The sequence below is a fragment of the Homalodisca vitripennis genome, chromosome 4, assembly GCF_021130785.1.
Source record: "Homalodisca vitripennis isolate AUS2020 chromosome 4, UT_GWSS_2.1, whole genome shotgun sequence".
Lineage (NCBI taxonomy): Eukaryota > Metazoa > Arthropoda > Insecta > Hemiptera > Cicadellidae > Homalodisca > Homalodisca vitripennis.
The window spans coordinates 85873723-85898817 of NC_060210.1; the positions used below are offsets into that span (position 1 = coordinate 85873723).

Below are 25095 nucleotides of genomic sequence, written 5' to 3' on the forward strand. Positions count from 1 at the left end.
ATGAACCACGGTCAGTGTGTTCTTCCTCTAGCTATGCGAACAACTCTGGTCCTAGTTGCCATCCTTGTGGCAGCCCTGCCAGCGGCGCAGGGGGAGGACAGCGATCTCGGCTCACTCAAGGTCTTCCCTCGGGTCTTCGACAAGTGCAGTGGAGACCCTGACATGTTCTCCTGTCTCAAGTTGAAGGCTGTCACCCTCCTGGATCGTGCTCTAACACTAGATTCGCTGCCGGTCTCAGAATATCTGTCGATCACCAGGGATCCGAGCGCGAAGGTAGATCAATCAGTGTTCCAAAGGAAAGAGGACCTGGAAGCTTCCCTTCCTAGGGATCTAGGACAGAAGAGCTCCATACTGGACAGGATGTTACAAGATCGCCTCAGCAAGTATCTGGAAACTAGGACTATCCAGCTGAACATTCCAAAGGATGTCTTTGAAGGTAGGATCAATTGAAAGACGTATCTCAATTAATTAAACAATAGAATCAATATATTATATGCCATTATTTTTTGGCGTATATCTTCATTCTTAATTCAAATAAGTTTGATTTTTATCTGACCCCCATTATAAAAACAGGCACATATTAATTAGGACTAGCATGAAGTAGTATTTACTTTCAAATTGGTTGAATATGTTCAAATTGTACTCTAATGTAAAACCTGGAAGAGTTAACACGTTACAGTATGCAAAATTTATAACAAGAACAATCCATATGACAAGGTTTTATCCCCTTGATTCTAATTTAAGAAATAATTAAATGTAAATTTTTTAATTGTCAACATTTAAGGATTATTACTGTTGTCTTAGATATAAATTTCCTTAGGTAGCAAGTAATTCGGAGTGGTCATCAATCACAAAATAAGACCAGTAATCAAAACTTCTTCTCAGAAACCTATTTTAAGTTCAGTAAATTCGTTACAACCAATTATCTAAGATTATTACGTCATACAAACATATCTGGAATATTCTTATAATAAAAAAGGGCGCTTATTTTTTATCCGCAGGCCGAGAGAAGGGGTTTAAGGGATACAAGAGCAAGGACAAGGGAGGCGGTGTGTTCCTGGTGTTCGGAGCATTCTTCGCCATGATGCTGCAGCTTGCTCTGGGCAAGATCGCGCTGATAGCAGGCAAGGCGCTGCTGGTAGGCAAGGTGGCACTGCTGCTAGCAGGTATCCTGGGTCTTAGGAGTCTGCTGCATCATGGCCACGGCGAATCTCATTCATCTCAGGTAAACGATAGCAGAAATAAAAATTTAAATTTAGCATAAAATGGAGTTTGTTGAAAAAGTTTTTTTAACCAGATTTTAGTTGATCATCTCACAATTATTCTTTCGCGTTAAAACTCAAAATAATGTTCTTATTTACACATTTGCAATGTTTATTTCTGGTTTTTGCCTTTGCACGCGATAAAAATCCTTGCAATTAACATAATAAAAGTACTGAAAAAATAATGAGACAGTCCAACATTTTTACGTTTTTATTGTTATTTTTTACTTAGTTTAATAATGTATTAACAGTATTTTATCTACGAAATGATTATTGCAGTTGGTACATTATCTAGGCAGAAACGGTATATTTTTTAAAAATCATACAGAGTAAAATAATTTTGTAACTAGTTTGTGCAAAAATGTTTATATACTCTTCAAATATAATCAGCTATACTTATGATCAATGATTTATGACATTTATTTAATAAGAAATGTTCACAAAATGGAATTCCGTTTACTTTTATGGAACAGAGAGTTAGAGTTTAAGTAACAATGACATTTGTTTACTCGTATAAGAAGAATCATATTTACTGGAGTCAACTCAACGCTTTTATTGTAATTACTCATTTATTCTATGTCTTTATCAAATGAGGTTTACAACTCCGTCAAAACCTATACGATCAGTAGTATATGTTATAATTAACTTTATTAAACTTATGATTATATTTATGGTGAATTATACGAAAATTATAATATTTTGTCAGAAATTAGCTCTAAATCTAATAAGTATTGTTTTTAAGGTGATTTACGCGGAACCAGAACACCACGGTGGGTGGGGACGCAGTTTGGGGACCAAGGCAGGGGATCCCCAGGAGATCGTCTACAGAGGACAACGACCTAGCCTTTGAACCCCAAGACTGCGACAAGACCTAAAATTATGGACCAAACTATCTATCACCCCACCTGATTTAAAAACTGTTGAAATATCTAGAAACATCATAAGTTTCTAATCACGTTGTTCATATTAATCGATGGATTTGCATTTGTTAGAATGTAGTTACGATGCGCCTGTCAGAAACGCCCAACATTAATTTATTGTATATCTATTTGTAATATACTGTAAACTTATTTATGAATAAATTATTTATTTTCTGAAAAATGATTATGTGTTTTTTACTGCTATAAATATTTAGTGTGCGGAACAGGTGCGAAAAAGACCTAGAACAGTTGATATAAAAACGGTTCTAGAGTAATTTATTTCGTCTGTCGCGACATATCTGTGATAAAAGGTATAAAATTTGGAGTAGGTCTAAAAAATAATAGTTTTATTTTTGAGGTATAATCTAAATTGCTTTACTATCTGTGCCATACTAGAGCAGCCCATACCAAGATAGATTATGCCATTTGTTTGAGGCGGCTAAGGACTACCAGCTGTTCTCTAATCTTGTGAGGGATCAGTTATTTTTCATACGAGATGTAAAACTGGTAACAGAGCTAAGCGTTTGGTGTAGAGGTATTAAAACGTAACAGCCACCATGAGGCTATTTGGTACGGGCTGCGCTAGCTTCAATTATTATCCTTTAAAATAATACCCTTTTTAGTTCTTATAAATTTAACCTTTGGTGTAAGTATAATTATAGCTTATAAGTTGGTGGCTGAATGACGTGACTCCTTTTTACGTACTTGAATAATTTATACCCTCGTTTTACGAACGGTTTTAGAATATTCTCTTGTTAGTAAGTCATTGATCCACTGTGCGAAAAATTGTGCTTATTTATCAAACATCGAAAATAACCCGATTGTTGACTAGAAATATTTTGCAAAATTAAAAAAAGCTACAAAACATAAATGCACTGGGTGAGCGAACATTTCATTTTCCTGTCAAGAAAAACTAGCGTACTGCGGCAAAATTAGTTGTGTTGTTCCCACACAATCACACGGATTCGTATCTATTGTTGACATAAATTACTTCTCTCATCTGACGTATGAGAGATGTAGGAGCTCGCCCCAGTGACAACTATTATACACTTAATTATTGGTTCAACTAATTTTCATTTCATATAATAGATGATATATTAAAAGTAGGCCAGAGCTACATGACCAAGTACATATAAGAGAGCTCGGTATACGATCGGTCTGTGAAAACACGAGTGATTTAAAGCTTGCATAAAGAACGATAATTAATTTTTCTCTTTTAGCTAGAAATAACGTGTATCACTATGTTTCTAATACCGAGTGTCCCAATGATAAAATAGGTTTTAATTGTTTAACTCACAGAAATACTGTACTAAATAAGAGCACAACTTGCAAACGTTTAAAACAATTATTAATACGAAAAAACTACCATTGAGAAAAAAATTAAGCATTAAAAAGCCAGAAAAATGATTATGATTTATTAGCCATTTCAAATAAATTATCCTTAATATAAAGGAAGTTCATCGAAAAACTAATCTATTAATTCCGATTACTGTGACCTAAAACTGTATGTGTCACAAAATAAGTTTTCTCCAAAAAAGATTCAGTTTTTAGTGACTTGAGTAAGTAAATGGCGATAGTATATTATGAAACTCCATTTGTAACACATGTTTTATCTCTATTCATAATTTCGTACTTTTTTCCAACTTTTCACAGGCTCTGTGTTGATATTGTGGAATTTATTACTATGAGTAGTGCTATAAAATGTTATTAATCTGCTTACAGGTATTAAAAGCTTGCCCATCTGCATGAAAATAGTTTAATTTTATATTGTTATATATTACTTTAACTGTTTTTGTAGTTGGTAGGGTATGGTAAGATTTTAGGCAATTATATTTATATAAATATGCATCAATAGATAAATCTGTATGTTCTAATTTAAAAATCTTTTTATTCAACAATAAATTCAGCAAATCAACAGTTGATTTGCTGAATTTAATGTTGAATAATAAAATTTTTAAATTATAACATACAGATTCTATAACTCTGAAATAAATTAAAAAATCTATAAAGTAAAACACAATATTTATTTCAGATAAGGAAAAAAAACTCAAAGCCAATACCATACAACTTTTTTAAGGCGGCATCAAATGTTAAGACACACGTATTACAGAATTAATTCTAAAGTTATACATTATTTAGAAATTGTATCAGTTAAGTTAAGGACTTATTCCGTACTGTTGTTTCATGTTAGGTAAAACACTATCTAATGGATCGAAATTGAATACTCTGAGAAATTCAATAAGTACTCATTGCATGTCTGAGATTTGAGGTAATTTCTAAAGCCACTCTCCATGCTATTACCCTGCTTCATGATATATATTCCACACGTACTACAACTGAAGTGTTATCTCAAAATATTAAGTTTATATATAAGTACTTTCAGGCTATTTTACACTCGATCAAAATTTGCCTAAAACTTACGCAACCTATCAATTGCCACGTTTTGACGTGCCCATCTGATATATTTCCAGCTTTCATCTCGACTTCTTCTAGCTCGTTGCTCCTTGTCATTTTTTTAAATTCCTAGTAGAATAATCTTGATAATTATAAGTAAAAAATTTCCCAAGTGTCTGTGGGGTATGCTAAGTTTAGTTACTTCTGGCATCTTTCCTATATTGTGCTCCAGGACCGATTCTTTTAGTATACACAGTGTTATACTATGTACATTACTAACGAAGCCTAGAGGGGCTAGAGGCTGGGAATCTTTCTACTGCAGCTCTGAGGTAACTTAATGATATAACAATTCCAATTCAGCACGCAATCCTGTTCATTACTACAAATATATACGCAGCGTCTAAAAGAGACATTATTCAGACAACTAATAAAAACTAAAACATTATGGTCATTGGAAGATAACTACATCTCTGCATCTTATTCTGTCTCGTTGCTCCATGTGATGTTTCCAAGGACTCCTATACGAGTGTTTTATGGAGCCCTGAAGTAGACTATGAAGGGGTCCACAGTAACTTCAAAATAAAATATAAAATAAAAAAAATTCAAATTTCTGCACATAAATCTTACACCAATGCTATGACGAAATCTTATATTGCCTTCAATAGGGGTAGTACTCCAGCCATCATCATTACACATATGTTTCTATATATGTTTAAACATATGTGGGGTAATTTATGATCATTGAAAGAAAAATACATATCTGCATCTTACTACGTTTCGTTGTTTGAAGGAGTCCTAACGACCGTTTTCTTAAACCTTAATGCATAAAATAAAGCTTTCAACAATAACTCCAAGGTAACATACGATTATGACAAATAAACAATTTCAATATCCTTACTTACATTAGTACTGTTGCTCAGGGCCAATTTTTATATATTGCCTCCAATATTTACATTACTCGGACCATTATCGTGAACATATATTTGTGTCATAGCATCTGTGAGGTAAGTTATAGTCATATGAAGAAAAGTACATCTTTTCATCTTATTCTGTCTTGCTGCTCTATACAACTAACATTAACAAAAACGCAGCTTTAGTTCGTAGTGTTTTAAAGGACCCCTACAGGAGCTATTTTTTGAACCATGATGTAGAGTAGGAAACTTTCCAAAGGAAATTTAAAGTATTTTATAGTGATTTAGATAATTCCAATCTCCGAACTGAATCCTGTCCCGTTCTTTTTGGACGTATTCTTTAGGTTTCCACCAATAGGGTCATCATTCCAAAGCCATACACTAAACAAACACTAAAACTGATATTTTCTAGCATTTCTAAGGTAAGCCTTAATAATCTTAAGAGAACGGAATCCCCGCAATTTTATGTATCAGACTTGTATATAAAGTAGTATATGTAAAATTTCGAAGTAATTTCCAGGTAAGATATCTGTACAATCTTTAAATAATTTATGTGGGGCCACTACGGGGCAGCCCTCTTTTGTTGAAAAAAAAAAAAAAACACTCATCAAAAACGCTTCAGTAGTTTAGAAAAAAGAGATGGGCATACATAACAAAGGAACATAGAAACAGGTCGCTCGGTGAAAAATAAGTGAATGATTGTTAAACTAATCACAACAACATTGATCGCAATACGTATATCTTCCCTGAAGCTGAACTTGTGAAAGGATCTTAGCCACAAGTTATGTCTTGCCTGAACACGCTTATCGCGAAGTTAAAGGTTAACCTCCACTTCCCAGACCAGGGACCTTGACCGATGCCACTCCCCAGTCTCCGCCACCATCAGTTAATGGCCACGTCACGATTGTAGGACACGACTACCGATTGCTTACGCCTTGTTTATGTTTCCTATAATTAATTGGCTTTACCCATTGAGCACTCAATGTAGGTGTAAAGCTATATAAACTACCTAAACTAAACGGTCGTTTGTTAATGTTTCGGTTACGCTATAATTGTCTCGGTTTTATTCCAGCTCAGATTTCAAACACAGTATACTTTTATGATTTTAAGGTTTAATTTGTAAAGTTTCATTGTAAAATGGTTACTGAATTTATAAATTTCTTATATAACATTTAACATTATTTTGTTTTAATGAACGAATGCATTCTTGATTTATCCAGGCGAAGTTACAACTACGTTCTTTAATTCTTTTAGCGTGAGTAAATTCCTAGCTCGGTGATGGGAAAGTACATGAGCCTGTATATCAGAAGCGATATCTCAAGCATTATGTAAGTTACAAATTTTAAATTTAGTATACCAATATAGTCCAGTAACCGGCATCCGATTTGAACTGTATACAGGCTTGTTTTACCTGAAATCAATTGAGATATTTCCCTTGAATAAAATCTGACAAAGAGGTAACGCACCTTAAAAATCCTTGTTCTTTATTCCCAAGACCCATTTTGATGTAAAAACAGAAGAAAATAGATGATTTAAATGAATGAAGTCTTCTGAAATGAAGACTCAATGGTGTTAAAATAGAGCTAAAATGTACATCTTATATTTTTCAAAAACCAGCCTTATGAAGATGTTTCGACATCGAAACCGGTCTCGGGAATAAAAAAAGGATTATAAAGTAAGTTACCTCTTATCAGACTATGTAAAAGTCCAGAGGCTAATAAATATTAAATAAAATGATAAATCTGATCCTGCTAACCTTGTAGATAGTGACATTTTTGGTGAAAGTTACGATTTTTTAGTCTCCTAATCTGATTGCATTGTAACTACAGTGCTATCTATTTGTCTGACTGTGGGTTGTATGTGAAGCTAAGAAATTTATTATATACTAACAGTTAGCCGCAGCTTCGCATGCGATTTAATTTTTTCAATAACAGGGGCAAATCCTTTTTAAATTGTATTCCAAACAATTCTGAGATAAGTGATACTCACTGAAAGGTATTCCAATCTCTTGATCCATTTCAGATTTACGTTTTAAGGAGGGAAGGTATCTACATGGTTTTACATGCGTTTAAATGGGAAAACAATACTCATTTCATGTACCTGCTGAGCAAAACCTACTAGGCTTATTAACATAACTTATTTACACATTGGAGACATTTTAAAGTAAGTATGTACCCATTTTCGTTAAAAAATTTCAAAAAATAAAAATTATATAAAAATAAATGAATTTTTGGACAAAATATGAAGTTTTTAATAGTATAAAGTTTTTTTTTGTCATTGATAATAATTACAGAAATGAACTATTTTGGGTAAATAGAAGTAACTACAAACATTTTATGTAAAACATAAAAGAAGTTCAAGTCAGTAGCTTACTCCAAAGATAAAATACAGGTATAAAAAGTCTCAAAATAACAACTTTTGGAAAACCTCTTAGAAATAAAAGAGTACTTCAACACTTACTTTTAAAAGTCTCCAGCTCCATATTGTGAATCTTTCTAATGCTCATGGTCTTCTTTATTTTTTGTATTTTCTTCACTCTAGCTTTTTGGTAATTTCTTCCGAGTCTTTTTCAACTTTGTTTACCCTTATTGTTTCAATTTAAGCAATCCATTGTATTTACTTTTTCCCTCTACACCCATTTTTAAGATTGGGCCTTGAAGTCGAAGAGTGAAACTGTTTTTATAAGTACCTCTGAAATTTGTTTATTTTTTCTCGAATATTTCATGATATATTATTTAATAGATCATACGTTTAAACCACTAACACTACTAACTATTCTAGGCCAGAGTGGAGAACTCCTGTCTAGAGAGACTAAACTATAAATGATTAACTTTTCAGTTAATGCACTTACGATGTAATAGATTATGAAATGTTACTGTAATTGATTACAATTCAAATAGAAACAAACCTGGAAATAAAACTTTTACACGTAATATGAAATTTGTAAAGTGCAGTAGGCAATGACCAGATGAATAACAATGAATCAATCAATGTTTACCGTAACATGATTTAATCTGCATAAATTATTATAATAATTATTCTTGAATTTTATAAGTGATTAAACAATTTTACAATCAGCTAATCAAGACGTCCACAAATATAATGGCAAAGGAACGTTAAAAGACTTCATACGACCAGTGGGGCGTAGCCCGGAGGGGTTTTCGAAATAGGAAAAGGACAGTATATTAACCAGGGACCCTAAGAATTTTCATGTAAATACTAGACTACTGATATCGATTTTCTCGGTTTCTTTCTCATCTCAGCTGACGTATAGCAAAGTACAGGGGATGTAGTCTAAGAAATAAATCATATTCCTAAGTGCTGATAATAACCGTACACCAGTACTTTGCCTTCGACTACTAATGTTGAGCGATGTTTAAACTGACATAACCTTATTCAGAAACACAAAATGCTAATGTTCAAATCCTAATCATTAATATTATACGTCTCAAACTTCCCGAATACTTTTCCATATAAAATACTTCCCTTTTAATTGGATAATAATTCTTAACTCCACGGATTCTGATTTCCGCAAAGCTGGTAACCACGAAATTACGTTTATATTGTAACTACGAATCCACCCAAAATAACCCAAAACTTCGAATAATTAGCTTTAAGTTAAAACATTATTTAAAAAAATAAAAACTTTTCACCAAAGAAGCAAAAGCCATGGTAAAAATCTGAGTTGCTGTATAATTGATTTTAACATTAATTAAAATTAATAAAATTCACAAGTACAAGACGTTCTTGGCCTAATAACTATTGCTTAATTACTATAAGCAAAATTAAGACTAATCTCGCGGACACTAATCTCGAACATTTTTGCTTCGAGGATGCATCAGAATTACTTTGCCTAATGGAAATCTCCACACTTATAAAGGAAGTGGGTGTGTATCTCAGTTACGTAAACATAGGACTGAACTGAGATAATTGTTTTATCGTGTTACAACTGTATTAGTATAGACAGTATAGTCAGTATAGACAGTTCATGAAATTTTAACATAAATGATAAAAGTAAAGTTGTCGGGAAAAATAATTTCAGTTTTATTTTTCTTATAACTATTTATGAACAAAATTAAACGTGAAAAGCATTACGAACGTTTATTTGTGGACATGTACCAGTTCATATCCTCCTTTAAATATATCCAAAACAAAGGTTAACGTGATTTGCACTTTGGACATTAAGCAATTTACTGAGGTGGTAAAAATTGTTTTTAACGATCCGTCTACATTCCTGATCGCACGATTGGGGATGGATAATATTGTAGCATGGATAACATGGCTAAACTTGTTGTGACTTCCATGTAACATGGCCTAAAGCGTGTCACCTCGCATTGGTATTATTCGCAGTCTATTTGCAGAGGCACTGATTTACCTGAGGAAGAGATCAGATTTAAGATCTCGAAACGTGTTACTGTTTTTGCACTTAACGGTGGAAAATCCTACAAATAGCAACTGTCATTATAATAGATCAAGGCAATTATTCCACTTAGTAAAATAACGTTTTTCCGTCTCAAAACCTCATGTGTACGAAGATTAAAAACAGTTATTAATACTTAAATTATAATATCGTGGGACAAGGTCGAACAACAACGCCATTACATGCGACAAAAAGTGCAGAATAATTGAAGGCGTGTGATGTAAATTAAAGTGACTTGTGGTGTTAGGCGGACGTCAGTAGATAAGGATTAGTGTCACGACAGGAGATATGACAGTCGGTTAAGGTAAGGCACCCGCACGCACACGCACTCGCACACGTACCAGTACCTACAGAGAGATATTACATGTGTGACCACTTCTACTGTTGGGCGGGATAGGCTGTTTTCCTTAGTGTACAATTACGTTCGTCACATACTGTAAAGACAACTCTCTTATAGGAAATGCCATGCTTATTGACTTGAATTATTTATTTTCTATTAACTGAATGTTTCTTTTAAAGGAGGCATTGTCGTATAAGACGTACATTTATACTACTTTGCCGATTTTAACAAAGTCACGTATTTCAACACCTAATACTACATAAGCCATAGGGAAAACAAAATAATTACACGAACCATCTGTACACGTAGTAGTTCAGAAACTAGTAATGCTATCTAAGGTGTCAAAATATGAGGCCAAAACTTACTACGATCATTCTGGATTTTCCCCCATAGGGATTCATTAATTGAAATATTGCAAACAAGATACGAACCTTGATTCTGGTAATAAGCCTAGCTTATATATTTTGAATCAGTGTTCCTGAAATAGCACCCTTTAGACATAGCACCTCTTAGCTCGTGTACCTTTCAAATATCGAAGCAGTTTTAGTTTTTTTAATGGTCACCCGAAAAATTTTATTACGTGAACGAATGCATGATATCTTAGTTAGACTTTAACAATGATTGTTGATAGACTTGAGCCCCTCTTTCCAGGGTTCATTCCATGAAGTTCAAGGAACTCACTCTCTGCCCACTGGTTCGCAGAGCGAAAACGGTTCATTTACGTTAATTATTATCAAGTGAGCATTTGTAACGAGCTCAATTATATTCTACTCTGGCATAATGGTGAGGAGAATATGTGGCGCACTAACCATCGGGTACGGCATTAATTGCCAAATTACAAACAGTGCGTGAATATCTCTTTTGACCGCTCATTAAATGAGCATGCATCCTTAAATATACGTTTTTAATTTGTGTTATTAAAAAAAAGCATTACACTTGAAAAAATATCAATCAACTATACTCACACTATACCAATATGATATATGTTATTATTATATATAGTATATATTATGTGATCTCTATATAAATTTATCATTGTTTTTAACAAGAACTAGTATTAAAAACGATATTTATTAGTAAATAGTATCACCTATCTTCATTTAAATTTTTTTACAGTATTATCCGTTTGCATACAAAATGGTTTATTCTTTGTTTTTCTCGTTGCCCTTAAGATTAGGGTCAATGCTGTTTGAATTGTGGTAAAAGAGGATTTGTTTCGTACTGGTCAGAGTTTTAAAATCTGTAAAATGATGCCTCGATCGTCGTTATGTTGTGAATCGTCAACAAAATTCTCTAATAACAGTGAATAGTTGTGGTTTTGAGGTCAACAACATCACCTTTCCGTCTTTTGTAGTAAATCCGAACAGCACCAGTGGTCTGAGGGTATGGTTTTGTTTATATATTTTAACTAATGATGGCAAGTGTTCTCTGAAGCGAACATATAAACCAAAATTGATCAGAGTTTTTCGCTAAACTCTAGAAGCTGAGGAAAAATCTCATTGCACTTAGTCCCTGAAAAGAAGCTTTGTTCTTTCTTCCAGAGAGAAAGAATATTCAGCATAAGTAACGTTGTCAAAATATATCTCAACCGTGCCACCATGGAAGGAGGAGATACTACCTCTGTTCCACCCTCTTCTAGTCGAAGCGTGTATGGGACAATACACCCATCATTGTATAGACTAGCAACATCCTTTAACACTATGGAAGTTCAATCCACTGCAATTCCCATTCTCTAAAGTAAATTATCAAGCCTAAGCCCAATGTCTAGACATAGAGAAGTGCTGCTCTTGGACATCTATTAAATTGCCAGATTTATGCAGCAGATCGGCTTTTGTGTCCCCAGGGTAGTTACACTGGAAGGTATAAGCTAGCTATAATTGAACCCTCCTGGAGATATATTGGAAGTAGTCAATCATCAGAGAAACAGGTTCTGCGCGTGTAGTCAGGAAGATCATGCTTCTATCCTGAGAGCGGAAATGTGACTCTTTAAAACGGATCACTATCCCAGTTTCCATTTTAACTATCTACCATTACCTCCTCCATCCGGTACATCTCCTATCCGTTAATGTGCAGGTAATGTCAAAGAAAGGGGAAAAACATCTTGTCAGCTAGTAAAATACAGTGCTACCAATAGTTAACACAACATTAACCTCTGAATCGCAAACACCGGTTGGTAGGGAAAGTTCTCTGTTTCACACTGTGAACCTGTTTTTTCCACCGTCCGATGGTTTCCGTTACAGTTGCTGCAGATCTAAGCTAATATGTCAGGTAACCTTTCATTTGTAAGCCCGCCCTCTACCTTACTCGTTTCTACTCTCTCCGCTTAAAGCACTTTCGTTGCACTGTTTGAGCACTTTCAGTTTCGCGAGACGGTTCTGTGGTCAACTCTGCGCTCTGTATGGTCTGAACAGCCTAGAATGCAAAATGACTTTCTACATCAGAATCCTGTTGTATTGATAATTTAGTTGGAACGATATATTTATTAGAACTTGACACTTTGTACGCGGTAAACCAAAATACATCGTATATGAAATATCATGGTGAATATTTGTATTTAAAATTATTCTATTAAAAAAATATTTACTAGTGCATATTTAAAATTTAAAATATTAAAATATAAGTTTTAAATAGAAGAATTATTTAGGTCACACATGGATTCTAAAAATATGATTCTTTTTTATTCGGACCTTATTCAAATATAAAATAAAAAAAATAACAATAGACAAATTAATAATATCTTATATAAATAAATCGAATTTTGAATTTATTTTTAAAACAATCTATATCAAAACCTTTTTACTTAAAAACAAGCATAAGGTTTTTAAGATTTTATTTATAAGTATGATTTGTGTTGGTATGATTGTGATTGTATAATTTATTTTATTTACTAGTTGTGATGAAAGTGATGATTGCGATGCATGTTTAGATAATTAGTTTATCTAAACACCACCACTTTTTTATTTTTTTACTTCAAACAGATCCTAATTTACTAATGTAGTTTACTATAAAGTCAGCTCACACCTGAATGTATAACATTGCTTACGTTCAGCCAGTGTAGTACCAGAGACAGGTTAGAGCCTTTTCCACTGTCCTTAAACCACTTTCTGTCACCCAGAAAATAAAATAATACAACAGACATCCCTAGTTGTTTTTACACTCTGAATTACCGTTGTTGTTATTTATTAAATCTGAAGTTATTCACATAAAAATAATGAAAAAAAAGTACAGAGTGAAATTCCACACACTTACCAAACTAGCCAAACTTACCATGTAACTATCGTTATACCACAAATAGATTAAAACATTGTTCTGGATTAAATAACCCATTTTGTATTTCTATCTTATCTAACCGCATAGACATAATGAAAAAATCAACAATGAATATAGAAAGTGAATCGTGATCGTGTATCTCGTTAAAATAATTTACCTTGTGAATAAAAGACATGGAAAAGGACAGCGACGCCATGTACAAGAGAAGGCTGGATAGCTGGTTGCTCCATATTGGTTGACGGTTCAGGAGCAATATTGCGATCACTGTATATTTCGAAATATTTATAAATTTGATTGCTTTGTTAAATATATTAATTAGTTTTTCTTCATAAGCTCTTACTTTTATAAACTGGGAAACCTTAAGTAACTATGATAATTCGTTGAGATAATTTCTGCTCACCATTGACTACACCGACGCACTCCTGCCTGCGCACAGACTTTATGATTACTGAGGGAAAAATATCAATATATTATGTTAGATGTATTGTTGTCTTTTTAAAATTAATAATATTTTTTGAATTTTGAATTGGCTTAGTCCTACAGCATTAACAATCTTTTTTGACTACTATACATTAATGTATGTAGTCTGACTACAGGGATATACCGCACTTGTGAAAGAATATACTGAATAGGCCCAGTTTATTCTGGGATATTTGCTGAGAGTTAGCGAAGCATATTACTCGAGGGGCTGAATAAGTTTCATTTCCTGTCTGCCTTATAAGTGAATGATGCGGTGCTATTTATTTACAGTTCCTACAAGTCACTCAGTGCTAACAGTACTAACAGTGCCTTATCTATTTTAAAATACATTAAAGACATGTTTCTTTACTTTAAAATAAAGTTAACTTTTAACTCATAAGTACTAACTATATGACGTTTTGTGTAATAACTTTTCGGAAAGTAAACATTAGTATCAATGCTTTACCTCTATCGATTCTTAAAATATGAGTGACAAAGTAGATAGTTTCTCTCACAAGATTCCATTTCCCTCCACGTTGTCGACCACCCTGTGGGAGAAAACATCGGGTTTCATATCAGTTTGTTACATCACACTTTGCCCTATTGGCTAAACATGGTTAAGCTTGAAATTGCGTTTAGTACAATCCTTTTTACCCAAAAATGTAGAAATTTGAGTGTAGTGATGAGCAGCTATTAGGCATCCATTGGATGTATTAGGTTTAAATGACGTTAGAAAATGTTGAAATATTGTTAAACCCTATTTCCTGAAGTGAATTCTGGGGATATGTATGTTGGGTTTAGTTAATCAGCAAAAACGCAGGTGCTGTGGTTGTGGTCAGGTACTTCACAAGTTTAGATGTTACAATTTCGCTGGAAAGACGAAAAGCGAGGGTGATGAAGGCCACATGTTGACCTTGACAGTGACAGCGAGTGTGTCGTGAAAGATCACGTGACTGCTGGGGTCAACGTACCGTACCGGTGTACAGGCTTAGTCTACAGCAGATACAACTACCACAGACAACGTCTAATCTTACACAGTACAAATCATTTGTTATTATACCAGAATGGGGCGTAATAAAACCAGCTGACAATTACACTTATTTTCTTTTATTACTGTCAAAGAAAAAATAGCCAGAATTATTATACCGTATTAATCAATAAGCGTTACTACAATAACTCTAATGTAAAACATCATGATTACGTTGTAATATACATTGGATCTGACTTTATTCATTGATTACATTTAATTTATTGATTACATTACATTGATTACATTTAAGTATTTGTAAAAGGACTGCAAAAGTTGTTCAATGTGAATTGATTTAATAGTAATAGGACTTAGTCAATTTGCACATAGGCAAAATTTAGTTAGTTTTTTATTCTTCCTTATGCTGTTAGAAATAGTGAGAAATAAGTAATTTAGAATTTTTAAGAAAGTTTGTTATTACATCAGACTTTATTGTCTGTTTCCTGATCGATTTTACACCAAATTATTGAAGACTTTCACACTTAAAGTAATGTTAACATAGCTCCGAACTCGATAACTAAATAAAGAAACTATGCAGTAATAATAATAAAATGCATTATATAGTTGTTAAGAGAAAATGCAAATAAATTGTTACATTTGTGTATGGTTATTATAGTAACCAAGATATAAACACAAGATAAATAATAACAACTCGTCATCACATCGAAAAAAGACTTCGCTTAGGAAGAACATATTTTAGTCAAAGCTAAAATGGACAAAAGTAGACTCTGGGTGAAAAGAATTACTTAATTACTCCCACTACTGCTTAATATGCCGCAATTATATAATACTAGAATGATAATAATATATAATTGTAGTCTTAAGTATAAATGGTTAAAATATATTTTTAAAGTCACGTCACATGGGGACATCTTTAGAATTTTCAGTGGGTAACCTTTTCGTTTTCATATTTGGGTTGAAGGGTATCTCGTTGTAGTATTTCTTTGTATTACAGTTGAATTGTAATAATGTATAACAACCTTGCACAAAAGTTAAAACCAAACGTGCTAGTATTTTAACGGATTTTGATCGATTAAATTTAGTCAATAGGTCTTTAGTACAATAATCTTAAATTAGTTGTCAGATACGTATTATTTTTAAACACTCACTATGGTCGCCTACGCTGAGTCCTTCCTTTAAACACTTATTTTGAAATTTTTTACCGAACATTCTCCCAATCAAACGGAGACAAAAGAATAAGATAGTGACAAATTCTAATTTTAAAGCTATATCTATAATTTACCAGTTGAATAAGTTTTCAGTTAAAAGTATATGATTAAAAGTTAAATTTTTCAGTAAAAAAGTCAATCTTATCATACCTTTTTCATATGTTAGTACGATTAAAATATTTTGAACCATTAACAATGTATCTTTGCTTATTGACTTTTGGAACAGATTGTATACGGCAGCATTACACACAACTGTGTAAGCTATTCACCACTAGGAGGTTAATATCATTGTAATGTTTTGTAGGTAAGACGATATTTCATGGCGAAGAAACTGCAAAAACATTACTGTACTCCATCAAACACTAAAACGATGTAGACCGAGTTCCAGATCGTTTGCAAAGTTCTGCCACAAATAACAACACGACATTGTATAGGAGAGGAGAGCTCATTAACCTGTAATAAACTTTCCATTTTACGTTTGTCATGCAGATAAGGACAAAGTGCCGCAAACCCTCGGCACGGTAGTCGTAAAACCTCGGTTTATGACCGCAAACCTCCGTGCGTTATGCGAAGAGGAAGGCCAGTCCGCCTGATCACTCCCTATACAGATCCTGTTATGACCCCTCAACGGTTAACTGGTGCTGCCACGGCGGCACACATAACGGACAAGTGCAAGGTGGACGCTCGTCTTTTACTTTCTTCCAAGAAATGGCTCCTAGAAAATTCTGAATAATAATGCACCGCATCCGTCAACAACACATGGTAGACGTTTTACAGAAAAGTGTAGCTTTAACACCTTTAAAAAGTTGTATAATATAAGAAGGTGGGTTTGCCGCCGGATACCGGATTTGGACAATAAATCGTATATGAGTTTTAATATTACTTATATTATTACTATTTATATTATTTGTATTTACAGATATTAATACCACTTTCACAATTCATATAATTTAAGTCTGTCATAGAGTTATACCTGTATTACCTATATGAAACATTTGTATTTAAAATGAAAAACTAGTAATATTGTTCTGTTACTATGTAAAATATTAAAACTGAATTAAAATGTAATAAAAATCATTTTACTTGAAATAAAACAATTATTTGTGAAATGGTTTAGTTGTTATATCTTTGGTTTAATATTTGTGTAAAACCAGTATGTCTGCAGGTAAATTACATTCTTCGTTTTCTGCTCTAATATTTTTATTACGTAACTATTTGTTATTTATTATTGTCACAATTTTTTATTTTTCTAACAGAAAATACTGTAATTAAACAGTCACTCAACAATTAACTGCGTTTACAAAAACCAGTTAAATCACTCATAAGAAACGCAAATAACTTGTTTCCATCATTCAAATACTAAATAAAAATCATGTTTGGATGATACTAATTATTTACTGTAGTTCATCATTTAGCTCTTGAATACATAAAACGGTGTCCGGATATTCGTATACACATGCAAGCCAAAGCTTTACCTGACTATCAGGTCGTGACGTCTGGCGACCGTTCGAGTCTGCAACCAGACACGAGTTACTTAGGTACAGGATAAATTAATTGCAAAATGTTCACTCTTTCTAAATATGATATAGAAGCAGCCAAATTGACTTCCACAATTTCCTTAAAATCTTTAATTTCATATAGTTTTGTTCATATATTGAACGTCCGATACAATGCACATTCAACCATTTTTTTCTTCGTGTTATTTTTAATGAAAATAGAATAAAGTGGAATAACAACAACTTGGTAAGTAGTGAAGGATTGACTACTAAAGTGGACAGAAAGATTGTCTAATATTTGTTATAATATTATATAAACACTTTTCAATAAATACAACAACAAACAATGTAAACGGCAACAAAGAGAACCAAAGCTAAAACTAAATATATAAATCTTAAATTTGAAAATTTAGAGAAAAATTTATAAAACTTAACCGATAACGTAAAAATTTATTTAAACAATCATCCCTTACGCAAGCTTACGTAATGAATAATGAACTGTTAATAAACACTGTACTAATGATCTTCAATGTCATAGTTGTGATTTTGATGTACAATTTCCTCTTAAAACCCTAGAAGATTATTATTTTTGTCAAACGATGAAATCTTGAAATGGCTGTTGAAAGCATAATAATAGTTACTATTAAGAAATATTAAATAAATCTTTTCATATGATTGATGTTAAATAATTATTGAAATAGATGGGCTTTACTATACTGTGGTATGTGTCAGGCTGTTTGTAAAATAAAACAGATAACTATTAATCCTAACCATAACGGTTTATACGCTATCAAAAAATATAACTCACGTTACTTAAGTAACGATTTTACAATCATGCTGTCATGCATCAATTATTATTATTACTATTTATATAAATATTATATTTTCAGTAAAGTTATTGTTAAATTCACACTAAACAAATATTGCACGTAAGTATAATACATCACTAGACTCAAGTCTCAGTATTGATCTATTTATAAAACCACTGACCACAACGTACCCTTAGAAGTCCTTCGAGTAGTATTAAGTAATATTAGATATGGAAATATAATCTGTCAATATATAAACACCACCTATTTTTAAATTACCAATTGTGTCGTTTTACATGCATAGGCCTTATTTTCTTTTAAATATATTCCTGATTTTATTTGTTAACTGTTCTGGGCAACTGACAGGCAGTTGTCTTAAGAATTGATAAACTAGTTCAAATATAGTTAAAAATCACCATGGCGTATTAATTGTTACAATTATTATCACGGCTTAGATATAAAAACCGGTCTGCTCCCCCGCGCAATGACATCGATGAGATGAGAATTTTTTTAATAATTATACTTGTGTAGTTTTAAAGATTTTCAAACACTTCATAAAAACGAATATTTAAATTAAATGTATAGTTTAATTTTACAGTAAAACAGTGGTTATTGCCATAAAATCCGATTTGCACGGTAGGGTAATATTGCAATTAAGACAGATTGTTTAAATACAGAATGTCATTTTTTATGAAGTAATGATTTTTTCACCTGATGATTAACTACGGCAAATGCCCGTACCATTTCAAACCTTCAATATTATCAATAACAAACTTTAAACAAAGAACTGTTTGAATAGTGAAATAACCACCCATTGTTTTCCTAATTTTGGTGCTTTTATAAAAATCACTCTCTTTCCTTTCGTATTTCAGTCTTTATACATTTAATCTCTTTCAGGTATTTTGTCAGTATAATAACTGAGCATGTGAAAAATTAGTAAGTACCGTACATCGAAGATCCGTGTCGTGTTGTAACTATAACAAAATACTCAGACACATTTGGAATGTTAGTTATAACAAGTTATTAGCTACTGTACTGACTGCAGTGAAATAATATTAAGATTATACCGCTAAAATTTACTTCGGGAAAGCTATTCAATTTCAAAAACTTATCTTACAGTTTTCCGGCAATAATTTCAATACAGTAGTGTATCTTAGTGCATTTTGATATCAGTTATTTTTAGTATACACCTTAATGTCACTGTAAACTATGGTCTTTTTCAGGAACACTATTACTTATTGCACATATGTCCACAAGAGATGAAGCAGGATCATCGCCAGTTTACTCTACCCTAAAATAAACTGGATGTAACGGAATATCCACAGCCTAATGAGATTAAACTGTCCCAAAGCTCGCGACAACAACGGAGATGGAGGTATTGTCGCGGTCAATGGCAGTCAGGACGACATAATGGTGGCGATTGTTCGACGGATGCCCCACTTTGGCACTCGTAACTTTCGTTATTCATTAGCCATTATTTTTTTCAATATCACCATAAGAGTTTCACAATTGGCCACGGTCTCTTAAGCACCCGATGCACACGTGCTCCCTATGTGTTACGCTCTTGCTTTCCGCCTCGCTCTAGCTCCCTCTCCCTTCCCGCGGATCTTCCTTAAATACTATGTCCGGTGGGTGCCGGACACCAGTGCTCCCGATCCTCCAGCTCGACATGTATCTGTCCCTTAGGTAAGAGTGCAGTGAGTGCAGTGTTGTGTTGTGTCCTCAAGAACCGACGCTTCGCCCTTTTGGATTACCTTAGTCTAATTGTTTTTGTTAGTTGTAAAGCGGTTCGAAATTCGAAGTGGATTGCATAGGTTAAGGAACTAAAATTGAAAATTCAGTTTATTTTTTAATTGAAACTAATTAACAATGAGTTACCTCTTCATTATTACTAAAAATCAAACTCATCAACAATGACATTGTAAATCCATTCTGAGTTTTCTTCATGTACTAACGTATATACATATCTGTTTTACTGTTAATAAAGTGTAGTTTTAAACATGAAAATTGTAACTGGTTTTCATTGCAATGAATTATATTTAAATGAAACCTTTAAATTTATATTGAATGTGATAAACTGTGCTTTTGTGTAAAGTGTATAGCTTTGTATTTTTCCAATATTTAAATTCTAATTACACTATGATTGGTCCATAATTGTGCTTTATATTAAATATTGCTTCCAAATAAGTGAGTGGATGCAAATTCTAATTCTACGATTACCCTTTGGATTTGGGATTCCAGTCATGATCCAGGTTCAGCTTGAATTTAGAGGCCACCTTGTAATTGTCATTCTCAATTTATCCAATCATGCAATACAGTAAAAATGTTAAAAAATTAATTGTACAAACTTGAAATATTTAAACAAAAAGTTGTTTGTACATAATTGTATTAAATTTAGTGTATTTGTCCCACAGGACTGTAGCCTTAACTTTACATCAAGAACAACTAGATGCATTAGCTACTTATTATTAATTTATCGTTGGTATTCTATATCTTGTTACATTATTTATATTTTATTGTGTTCTAATAGCTGGTATATTGCAGGTTGCTGATGGTGTGCGCATGTGTGGCGCTCGCGCACGCGGGGGAGGACGCCTCCACAACGGCTGCTGTGCTGCAGGGGGCGCGCTCCGTCTACAAGACCTACAAACAGTGCGAGGCCCAGGCCAGTGTCGTGGGCTGTCTGAAGTTGCGCGCCCTTCGACTGATAGAGCGAGCAATCTATCTGGAAAACATACCCGTGGCTGACGGTAAGTATTATGATACGGATATAATGAACTGTATGTAATTCAGAATTAACTACTAGTATATAACAAATAGTTTATAAGAACAGTTAGTGAGGCATCTTCGGATTTACTAAATATTGAAAATGTAAAAGCTTATTGATAATACCGAACGTTTTGATACTGCCAACTTGCATATAATAACTGATACTTTAACGGTTATTGATAACTTAAAGTTTACTAAAGAAACAGATTGTTACAGACAACGTAGGGTGCTGATAAAGAATTTATTGATAATTATGGAGTGAAACTGAGAAAGGAGATTTTAGATAAACTATTAGATGTGATGGTCTGGTAAAGAGTTTGTTAGCCCCCTGAGTGCCTTTCCTAACACTCAGCAAATAAATTAAGTCCTCGTACAGTTCCTAACCAATGAATGTAATATTTTATAGTTCCCATAAAAGAAATTGAAATTAAAATTCTAACTATCGATATACTTGTTACTTTAAAAAGGTAATTGTCAAAGTACTTATATTACAATTGCATCCTGGGAAAAATTCTTTAGGACTGCCGTTTCAAAAACGAAGTGGGTAATTAATGTCAAACGTTATGTATGTTGAGATACACGTATAGTATTTTAATTCAGTCTGTTTAACAAAAAGCATGTAGTAAGAGTCAACTTCAAAACTGTAGTAGTTATAAATATAAATAAACGTTTATTATATATTTTGTATTATTCATTAATTATTAATGTAATGTGATACGCAATATTGGTATTTATGGAATTATATTTCTTAGTCTATAAACTCTATAATACAATTTCTTAAATTACGAATTTCTTATATAACTATTTGCATCAGTTTCTGGAACAAAAATATGGAATAACAAAAATTTTGATGCAATTGTAAATTTTCATGCCAAATATAAAATTGGCCTATTTCACTGGATGAGTACCATCGCCGAATTCTGTTCTAACTTATGAAAATTCTCAGTACATCAAAATTTACACTTGTGAACTCTGTTATAGGGGTAAGCCTGGTTAGCAGACCCGACACGCAACGTTCCCTCAACGACATCCCGGTGGATGAGAACTCCTTACCGCAAGAGGTCGATCTGAGGGACAAGCGCATCGACTCACTCCTATGGGAGAAGATCGGAACATTCTTCCAGACCCACTCCGTGCAGCTCCAGGTTCCCAAGCTGGTCGAGGAGTCTAAGGCACTGCTTGAGAATGAAATTGATGACGAAGAACAAGAGGGTAGGTACTGTTACAGGTCATCCGGGTTTTAATATCGTTCTTATCATGAATAACCACCTAGGATACTTATCTTTTATCTAAATACCCTTGAAACTCCTAATATAGGTATTCTGATAAAAATGTTAGAAAACTATTACTCGCCAATAGGAGGAAAATATTTTGCTTAGAGGTCTGCAATGTAGTTACCAGCGTTAATCAGTCACTGTGCTTCATTACGAGAAGATTTTTAAAATACATTGAAACATCTCTCTCAAATATAGTAATGATTATAGTCTAGTTTCAGTTATTTAACGTAACTATCTGTAAAAGGCTTCCATCTGACCGTTTTCTCGATTGGACTGATTGCCTATGAAAGCATATTCTAATAAAATCGGCACAAAAAAAATTCACTGAAATATATCTTCTGATTTGAATAATAAAAGACTAAACAATTGCTTAAAGGCTTTCATATAGTAACAGTGAAAGCCTTTGCATTATTCACGAATATGACTGTTTTCTCACTTTAACACCACAAACAAGGATTCTTATGGTAAGTAATAATTTATATGAATTTGTGTAGTCCTGATCCGATTCTCCTTGTTCGCAGGAAGAGGCAAGAAGAAGAAGTACGCTGGCCCTCTGCTGGTTGGACTGATGATGAAGGGTTTCATGGTCGCTCTAGCGTACAAGGCTCTGGCACTACTGGCAGGAAAGGCCCTTATAGTCAGCAAACTAGCCCTTGTGTTAGCCGGTATAGTCGCCCTCAAGAAGCTGTTCAGCGGGGGAGAACAGAAGACCACCTACGAGATTGTGAAACAGCCCGTGGTGAGCCACGCCCACCAGTACACCAGCAGCCACGAGTTCGCGGGTGGTCACGGGGGCGACTGGGCGAGCTCCGGCAGCGGAGGCTACGGTAGAAGCCTGGAAGCTCAGACTCAGGCCCAGGCCCAGGAGAGGATGGACCTCGCTCCAGCGGTACATGGACGTGCCATGGGGGACACCGTGCCTTACCCACACCTCATGGCATATCGCGCACAACTTCCCAAGTACCTTCAGCAAACGCAAACTGCTCAGTAGGATAATTAGTGAACGAGTAGCTAGGTATTAATTTATTTCACTGTTGTAATTTATTTCTGTTTATAATAAACGTTGCATAGATGGAGAAGATTTCTTCTTCTAAACCCTGGTTCACTACATAATCTGCAGCACGGTTCCTATCTGAAATGTGTTAAAACTCTCCACTAAATCTTAGATAGTACTAATGATATAATCAGTGTCACTTATATAAACGTCTTAAACAACAATTAAAATTCAAATTATTGGTTTCCAATATATTTCTTTACATACATCCACGCGATAATGTTTTATATAATACGATACTCCCGATTTGCAAAGAATATTACAGTATTAGAGTACATTTTCTACTTGACACTGTGTTTTGAAAATTCCAAGTTTTTCCGAGTTGAAATAATCTATTTCATGTCATAGATTTTTATAGAATCCTGGATTATCACTAAGGTTAAGTAATAAAACAATTTCATTACATCCGAAAATCTGTAATTGAATTACTACCTAACATGTGTTATCAAGAGACAGCCTATAAAATGTAGTGAATGTCCACAAACAAAAATATTCTTTTAGCGAAATTTAATGTTGTTGATGTCTGACCTAATGAACAAATTCCACTGTGGATGTTTTTTCATTAATCAAGTACACATTCAATTGCAATTTAGAATAACTACCAAATAAATCATGTACAGAACTATAGCAACTGCAACGTTATACATATTATAACGTTGCAAATATTATTTGAAGTTAAAATACATGGTTTACTGTTGTAAAATAACAAAAATAACAATACGGTTATTAAAAAACACATTAATATACATTTTAATGATTATCAAGAATTCTAATTTTTAAGATTGTTTATGAATAATTTCATTACTTGAAATACATTAACAAACCGAGTTGTTCATAAAGGCTCTTGATAAAAAGGATAATGCACCATTTAGCATTCGGCTTATGAATAATTGGATTGGATTCTCTTAGTTTAAAAGTATCGAAATACATCATCTCTGAAATTAAAGAAGATTACCTTGTATCTTGTATCTTTAAGAAAATTAGACAAACACCGATACTTGCACACAAAACATCTTGTCAATGTGAAAGCACAAAAGAAAAGACCAATTAATACTTCAAGTTCTATTTCAATGGTATTATTATGGGTAACTAATGAGATTTTGAAATAACTACTATGAATTGATCATCATTATTTTAATACTCGTACAACCCATAAGTACATTAAAAACAAAAACCAAAAATGGTGATAAAATGAATTTTAATAACGTATTTTCTGGCTGGGACGTAAAATACCTTAAGATAGCAAAACCTATAACTAGAGATGATGGATCTCGATATCTCGAAAACAAACGATAGACTTTAAATTTTACATGAAGCCTCATTTCTATGAAGGTAACACTGCGTTCTCTGATGGTGTATGTCACTCAATCCGTGGAATATGGCTGAGCGTTAGTTACTATTTTTACATTGGTCTTATGGGTAACTATGATGGCAACAAGACAGAAGTAGAATAAAAATTTGCAAGCAAATTGAGTTCAATCATATGAGAATTTAACCTGTGACGTGTTAACACATGTG

At 33.3% G+C, this 25095-nt stretch overlaps 1 protein-coding gene across 1 annotated transcript; it reads left to right on the plus strand.

The window, feature by feature from the left end:
- LOC124361074 lies at positions 1-23602 on the plus strand. The gene is made up of 7 exons (XM_046815109.1): positions 1-436; positions 1002-1225; positions 2005-2106; positions 20063-20163; positions 21022-21227; positions 22228-22458; positions 23045-23602. Exons 1-7 carry the CDS (start codon positions 1-3, stop codon positions 23512-23514), a joined length of 1770 nt encoding a protein of 589 aa, XP_046671065.1. The 3' UTR covers positions 23515-23602.
- Positions 23603-25095: the final 1493 nt, after the last annotated feature.